Genomic DNA, 8,309 nt, shown 5'->3' with positions numbered 1-8,309 from the left:
TCTTTATGGCTAAGTTTTAGCTTTCCGTGGTTTGATATGCTTTCAAAGTTAGTACTCGTTAGTCTGTATATGTGATGGAAGTTTTGTGTTTGTTCTTGGCTTGGCAAGTCCTGTTCCAATCGGCAAGTACTTCGTCCGTTCCATATGTCTAGACGTTTTTTAAATAGATACATCCATTTTTAGCAAATTTGAAATAAGAATTATGAAACAACGGAAGTAGTACATTTTAAGACCAAATTGCAATGAATTTAATTTAAGATTACTTTATGCTCTACTTAATCCACGAATTTAGTACTCTGGTATGAGCTGCATCACTGCATCACGATGTTTATTTTTCTTTTAGAGCCGACCTAGAAGCATTTTGCATCATGCGCCCTACCTCTAGATAATGCTAGCTTTTTCATTCGTCTGGATGGAAAAGAGTGAGGTTCACAATTCGCAAATACTTACAAGATGAAACCCTGCAAAAGAAAAAGAAATTGGCAACTAGTCGCGGAGCACAAACATCCCACGTAGCTCGGTTAATGACTGTCTTTTCGACTCTTGTACAAAGATCATGGTGGCGAAAGGTAAACCTGCACGTTTCTGCACGTGGCGGTGGCTAAACAACTTGGCGCCTAAAGAGATTGCCCTCTCACTATACCAAGGAGGAATAAAATTATCCATAAAATTAGCCTTAATCTGGAAATTTTCCAGCTCCGAATTTTACCTGGTTTTGGGCCCAAAACGGGCTTCGGGCCTTAGGGAATCGCATGAATTTACTGCGTGCTCCAGAAAGTCCATCTCACCATAAAGTGACTATTACTCAGAGCAGGGCTCCTAAACATGGTCCTACTCGATTTTTTGGGCCCAGACCAAAAAAAATGTTTCAGTAGGGTCCCTATTCAAGTGTGGGCGATAAAGTAGAAAAGATAGATACACGAACGGGCACAAATAACGAATATACTCAACAAAAGTAAAGCTTCATCGTAGTTACCCGAACTAAATTTCTCTTGATCCATCCTTCGCATCTTGATGCTTCTTCACGTATTTGTTGATAAAATTGTAAAATACTTCCTCCATTTCACAAAGGTTGGCGTACTTTGTTTCGTTAAGACAAGGTTTTGACCAAGAATTACACTATTAATATGTAACATATATGATACAAAATCATGATTATTAGAAAGAACTTTTAAAGACGAATCTATTGATATAAATTTCATGTATGTAAAAACACATATTAATAGAGTTATCATTGGTCAAAACCTTATCTTAACGAAACAAAATACGCCAAACTTTGTGAAATGGAAGGAGTACCATACTTGCACAAGCTGACCTAACCTCAGAGGTTTTGAAAAGCCACATGAGCTGCCCACTTCAAACAGTGAGAACCTAAAATCATTGAGTGCACCATGGCCGGGGTCATATCCCTTGCAAGACAAACCGTAAAACTGCTTTTTCATCGATAAATCAACAAGGAAAAAGACCAAAAACACGAAAAAAACGTGTCGTGAGAACTGCTGACTCCGTGACATAGGTTGCAACGCCTACACCTGGACGAGAAAGGAGCGAGGACGTCAATCTTCTAGACGAAGACGTCTCCATCGCCAAGACGCCATCGAGAAGAACACACAAACCTAACAAAAGAGGATAGCAAACTGGATGCCAGACGTTGATACGTGGTTCCCCTCGTCTCTCAACGTCAGATCGGCCGTGAGAGACTAGGAGAACAGCTGGAGATTGAAGTTTTCTCGAAGACGGCTGATGAGGGTACGGATCCTCAAGTGTTGATATCCAACATCAAAATATGCGCGAGGGAGGAGATGGAGGCAGGCGCACCAAAAGTGAAGACGAAGAATACAAGTTAGAAGAATGTCTTGTGTGCAAGGGGCAGCCAACGACAAGGATGATATGCCCAGGATGCACCGCAAGTCGAGTACGAATATAAGGCGCACTAGGACAGACTACGACGAGTCCGACACGTCTAAGGAGCGCCCGGATCTGCGAGTCCATGTTTGAGTCTGAGTCGAATTCTAGTTTGAGTCGAATTCTAGTTCTAGTTTGAGTCTGAGTCGAATTCTAGTTTGAGTCGAATTCTAGCTCTAGTTTGAGTCTGAGTCGAATTCTAGTTTGAGTCGAATTCTAGCTCTAGTTTGAGTCTGAGTCGAATTCTAGTTTGAGTCGAATTCTAGCTCTAGTTTGAGTCTGAGTCGAATTCTAGTTTGAGTCTGAGTCGAATTCTAGTTTGAGTAGTTGAGTTTGAGTCGGAGTTTGTATTGTGTTTGGGCTACTCTTCGTCTATATAAACAAGGGGTACGCCTAGGTTTAGGGTAAAACCACGTTTTAGCTATTTTCAAGACTTTTGTTGAATTGCTCGAAGCATTCATCTGAAAGTATATAATTTCTCTTTGTTTCGATCAGGAATTTTACCTACACCATATTTGTTTCGATAGAGTGTTTATCTACTGAAAGTTCGAGCGTAATCTGTCGTTCCGCTAGGAATTGGAAGATTGCGAAACCGCTTGTGATCGGCGGACTACCGCGCAAGTGTGTGGTGTTGCGAATTTTCATTGGGTTGCAAGTTCGTCGTGCGGCGACGGGTGAACAGCCAGAAGATACATAGAATCATACAAGTTATCCACGTTGCGGCACCTTTTTTTTTTCAAAGCCGGCACCTTTTTTTTTTAAGAACCGTCAAAGCCGCCTAAACACATGGATGGGCATGGCTAATTGCATAATCATCCGTTTTTCCCAGGCCCACGTATTATCATGCAGCGCAGCCCAGAAAAGGCCCATTTAGCCGGTGAGCGCACGCGTCGTCTCGTCGTCGTCTCTCGACTCACTCTCGCCCTCGAGGCTCAAACCTTCGAGGCCGAGGGCGCTTCCTGTAGCAAAAGCTAAGAAGGTTCCACAGGCGAGGCGAGGGGAGGCGAGTAAGCGAAGCGGAAGCCGCAGCCTCGGGCGGGGCAGCGACTGGATTCCTAGGGCAGTCTTCCCCTCCCCTCGCACATGGATCAGAGAAAGGCCCTGTTCCGGGCGAAGCTTCGCGAGCGCGAGGCCAAGGAGAAGCAGGAGAAGCGCATCGATCCCTCGCTCGTCAGGTCTCCTCCGTTCCCCTTCGCCTCTCGCTGTTTCCTGCTAGAATGTAATCTCCGGAATCTGGATTCTTCCCGCTTAGTTTGTTCCATGGCTGTGCTGATTTGGGCTGGGTCGCAATTTTGCTTGATGTAACCCTAGGAAAATGGGACGAACAACCGACTATGGGGTTTGTTAGGCAGGCCTAAATCACTAGGTATTATTTCATACTGTTGTCTACATACCGAGAAACTGGTTTGCTTGCTCCCGAGCAGAGAAGAAGGCTTTAGTGTTGGAATTCTCATTTCGTGGGTTACCGGTTGAAAGCTTGCTGCCAATTTTCTCTGGGCATTTGAACCTCGTATGGTCTTATGTTTCCATATGCCCCTTTGCATTATCCCGTTATGGTTCTTATTTGCTTAGCTAAATTCCTGGGATGTGAATTTTAGTTGGAATGTATTCCATTTACACATGTTCTATAGGTTGTAGTAGATCATGAGAGGAGAGCTACGTCGTTATGTTGCATCCAGTACAATGGTAGGTACAATAGCTTTAGTTACTGCAACATAGGTTATGCTGAATTATTTAAAACTTTGATTTCAGGTGATAATATGCGATGTTAATCAAGCAATACAAGTACCAATCAAGCAATTGAGTATCTAATAGCCAGGTGCATTATACTCTGCAGGTACAATGAATATGATCAGCCCATCTGCAGAGTCTGCAACGTTACTCTGAAATCTGAAGCACTTTGGCCTGCACACCAAGTTTCGCGGAAACATCATGAGGTAAAAAAAGGAAAAAAAACTGTCTGTGTTCACCGATTTACACCTTTATGTGGGTATATTTGTCTGGTCATATTTTAATGATAACTTTCATGGCAGTTGTTCTACGCATACACCATTATTATTCTAGCCTACATGAAATTAAATCGTTGTCTGTTTAGAAGAACAATATGGACGATATTATGTTGATTGTTGAAAGAAAAACAAATGAAGTTTTGTTTCCATATCGAAGTTTTGAAGTGTGGCCACTTACTACAAATACAACTTCACTGAGTACGCTGTAATGTTTTTTAGGTAGCTCTTCTAAATATGACCCTGCAGTCGATTAGAGACCACTAATGTTACTGTTATGCAATTTCCTGGTAGAAAAGGTCTGGGTAGGAAACATGTTGGATAGTTCAATAATAACATGTGTTCTCGTGGTTTGTTCAAAACCATTCATGTTTCCAGTTTTTTCTTTTTATATTAAGTTTAGTTTACTGCTCACTATTAAGCAGCATGCGTGTTTTTTTTCCACATGAACTGTATTGAAGAAATTGCAAATACTTGCTATAGTTTAATTGCTCCGTAGCAGCAGCTAATGTTTTGTGATTTCACATATATTCAGTACTATAGTCATCATCTGACTTAAGTATATTTACAATGGAGGTGTATGCGTATGTTCTTTGCAAAGTGAGTTCATATTTTCCAATTTATGGTACAGGCAAAAGCCGCTGCAGCCACTAAAGTTACAGCAGGTGCAGCACCTCGTGGCAATAATGTTAATCATGAACAACCAGCGGAGCCTCAGAAAGCAAAATCCTCCTCATTACCTGCCAATTTTTTTGACAGCAAAGGAATGAAAAGGCAAAGTGATGGTGAGAATGATAAAACACTCCGCCTGCCCTTCCTCAGTTTAAAGATACATAGTATAAAGTGAACTTGGTCATCCTTGTCTATTCTCCAAATCATTTGATTGTATCCAGCTTTGTCTGATATTCGTGTGTTTGGTAAGTCTAGGTAAATTATCAGTATCTTGCTAAGGAATTGCTTACACCTAATTTCTCCTTTTGATCTATCATTGGTGCAATGTCTGATTTCCATGTGTTTTAGTAGGCATAGACAAATGTATTCCCTCCAGGATAGTCCGATGGCATGTTGTACAGGGTTTTAATAATACATGGGCATTCTGATTCCTAGGTAGACCAAGCAATTGCCCACCTTGCAAGATATGTTTTTGTGCTAAAAAACCTCAATCTGCTAGGCAAACTTTATCACACAGGGAAGGAAAAGCTTGCCTATGGAGGAGTGCCAATGTCACATGGTGAGATAGATAGGGGCTGTTTAAGCCTGGTTCGAGGTAGCCCTGGGCCCAAGAGGCGCAACGGCGCCTTGCCGGCAGCTGGACCTCAAGGGCAGGGAAGAAGGGGACTGGAAGATAGATTGTTTATTCTCGGATTAATTCATAAATGATAGATGGTCGCGCTTTTATAGAGATGTTGGCTTAGCCCCTAGCAAGCTATCTTTAACTTAAGTTAAGTAATCTTATCTAAAAGACGAAATCATAAAGACATAACTATCTATGATTAACTGCTGCCTTATCCTTGGCATGCCTCCTATAGGGGCTTGCCCATAACAGTCAATCGAGCAGTCCTACGTGGGCAAGGTTTGATTGCTGATGTTTGTCATCTTTTTTTCTTCATATTTGAAGCAACTAGATATATTTCAAAGCATATGCATTCGTTTACCCTTTCAGGGCAAAAGAACCTATATTGCAAAAAGGAGAGGCAAAAGAACCAAACATGTAGCATTGCTAACCTCCACTCTTGAGCTATTGCTCATACGGGCTACTCCCTCCGATCCTAAATTATTGTCTCAAATTTGTCCAAATATGGATGTATCTATTCTTTAAAAACGTCTAGATACATGTAATATTTCGACAACAATTTAGGATCGGAGGAATAGTTTTTTCTTGCCTGGTAAAGCAAGGTGGGCAAAGGGAGCCAAACCTGCCCAATTGCCATGACCGGTTGGACAATTTTCTCTTAAACAGTTGGATAGCAATATGCCATTTTTTTATACTTGCACTTTATGTGCTAGTTGTGCGATTTAACTTTCATTAGAAAATGTGATAACTACTTAAAATTCTTAGTCAACCAAGCCTTGATACATGACAGTTGAAATTACCTCCTGATTACACCTGATAACCATTAATACTACTCCCTCCGTCCCAAAATAAGTGACGTGAATTTGTATAAGAATCTATACAAATCCATGTCACTTATTTTGGGACGGAGGGAGTATAAGATGTTATGATTTAAGCAAGAATAGTTTTATAATCTACTCCCTCCGTTCCTAAATACTTGTCATGGTTTTAGTGCAAATTTGCACTAAAACCACGACAAGTATTTAGGAACGGAGGGAGTAATATACAGGAAAAAATTTCTTGAACAAATTGTAATTTCTGGATTGAAACACATTAATACCAATGATGTTATATATGTATATCTGTAGAGCACTAGAGCTTCCATATGTAGTGAACATTTCGTGTGTGTCTATTCTCTGGGAGGATTCCTACTAGCAGTATTATGCCATAGTAACAGCTGGGATGTATGTTCAGCTGTCCTGATGTACCTCAAGGTCTTGCGCACTTGGGTGCTTTATAACATCTTTGATGTGTAGGTACTGGCGCTGAAGGAAGGTCTGTACGCCATGAAGTGGCTGATGTTCAATCGATGACCAAAGAAGCAAGCGCAAATAAACCATCTGTCAGGCTGGACCAAGTGGCAAATAAAGGAAGTCAAACCAATACCAATGCGAAAGGAGTCCTTCCAGGGAATTTTTTTGATTATACTGAAGAAGATGAAGATGAAGCTCCAGCTCCAAACGACCCCAATATGACCCCTGTAAACATTACCAATCCAAATCACATGCAGGTGAAAGGTGTCCCTGCTGGCTTCTTTGATAGCAATAGCACACAACCCAGCGAAGTTAGTGCATCGCCTCAAGCAGCGAATATTCTAGAAACTGCTCAAGTAAAAGGAGCCCTGCCAAAAGGATTCTTTGATAACAAAGATGCGGATCTCCGTGCACGTGGTATCCAGCCTCCAAAAGTTGACATCAAGTAAGGTTTCTAAACTAAATCTTGTGTACCATGTCCATGAAGAATCACTATTCTTGCAGTCGTCCCACATAATTATTCTCACCAGTTTGCCATGAATATAGTTTTGTTAGGAGTTTTAATCTTTAGTTCGGATGTGAAAAAGACAGTTTTATGACATTAGCTAGGTTCACTCTGCTGTTATAAAGTAATGAGAATGGCTTGCAAAATAATTCATGTTGCTTCCACACCCACCTTTGCATTTGTGCTTCTGTCAAGTTCTCATGAGTCTGCATTTTCTCCTCTATATTTTTGAGAAAAAAATGACACACTGGATTCTAATAGTAGTTCATTTTCAGTTTTTCTTTTGTACACTGATTCTCATGTGAAATACATTAAAACCGTGTGCAGTGACGCATACAAAGAATTTGAAAAGGAAATTCAAGAGGACCTCCAGGAAGTTGATGACCGCCTTGAAGAAGAGGAGGTTAGGCCTCTCTACATTATTTGCACTGTACACCTTGCACGTATTGATTCTGCACTGCTGATATCAGCAAACTTTGCATGTGCCTTGTAGATTGATGCTGCTGCTGAGAGGGAAGAGTACTTGACTTTCGAGCAAGAGTATGACCCTTTCCGCATATTTTTAGCAATTTCAACATCTTTTTTTTGTGTCATCAACTTTTCATCCATTTATTTGCACACAGAGAATACAGGCAGCGAGTAGATATGCTGAAGCAGCAGCTCACGGAGTCAAAAGCCGCACGAAATGCGAAAGCAAACAGCAAACCTGTTGGTTTGGAGATGGAGTCTAGCACCAGCGACTCATCGAGTAATGATGAAGACGGTGACACAGATTTTGCTGTTGACTGGAGAGCACAGCATATGAAATGATGTAGAAATTTTTATGGTTGCTTCATACCATGCCAACAGAGAATGATTGACATCAATCATTGCACATCCACTTCAGAATCAGATTTCAGTTCTCCAGGATTTTGCATAAAGAGAGTTTTTTCCCCACCTGTCGCTAATTTTGAACTCACTCGACTAGGGTATGTACGTTTAGTGGCTAATTTGTATAGTTGTGATTCCAAACTGCTGCAAATTGCTTCTTACTGATTGTACTTCTTCGCTTGTGCGGATTATGAGGATTGACGAATGGTTAAACACGCTCTTAAAGCAACCATGACTTCTAGTGCTGCTAACAGTCCTGGATATATTTAAGCAAAGTGAATTATGCACCTAGGACATATATTTAAGGGGATCCGGAGTAAAGTGAATTATGGTAGTCCGGGCTTTTTTGGGCTTATTGGGCCAGGCCTGGGCACAAAAGTCATGCCCGGGCTGTCCCAGGATGCTGGGCTTCAGGCCGGGCCACCCATGCCCAGGTC

At 41.4% G+C, this 8,309-nt stretch overlaps 1 protein-coding gene across 1 annotated transcript; it reads left to right on the top strand.

Annotated features, from left to right (window-relative positions):
- The first annotated feature begins 2,809 nt into the window (after nucleotides 1-2,809).
- Nucleotides 2,810-8,104, top strand: LOC100834105 (zinc finger protein 830). Its single transcript, XM_003568148.4, has 7 exons — nucleotides 2,810-3,080; nucleotides 3,743-3,842; nucleotides 4,543-4,696; nucleotides 6,501-6,942; nucleotides 7,330-7,405; nucleotides 7,496-7,542; nucleotides 7,626-8,104. Exons 1-7 carry the CDS (start codon nucleotides 2,989-2,991, stop codon nucleotides 7,810-7,812), a joined length of 1,098 nt encoding a protein of 365 aa, XP_003568196.1. The 5' UTR covers nucleotides 2,810-2,988; the 3' UTR covers nucleotides 7,813-8,104.
- The last annotated feature ends 205 nt before the right edge of the window (nucleotides 8,105-8,309 follow it).

This window comes from Brachypodium distachyon, chromosome 2, assembly GCF_000005505.3.
Source record: "Brachypodium distachyon strain Bd21 chromosome 2, Brachypodium_distachyon_v3.0, whole genome shotgun sequence".
Lineage (NCBI taxonomy): Eukaryota > Viridiplantae > Streptophyta > Magnoliopsida > Poales > Poaceae > Brachypodium > Brachypodium distachyon.
This window is presented reverse-complemented; position numbering and strand designations above follow the sequence as displayed.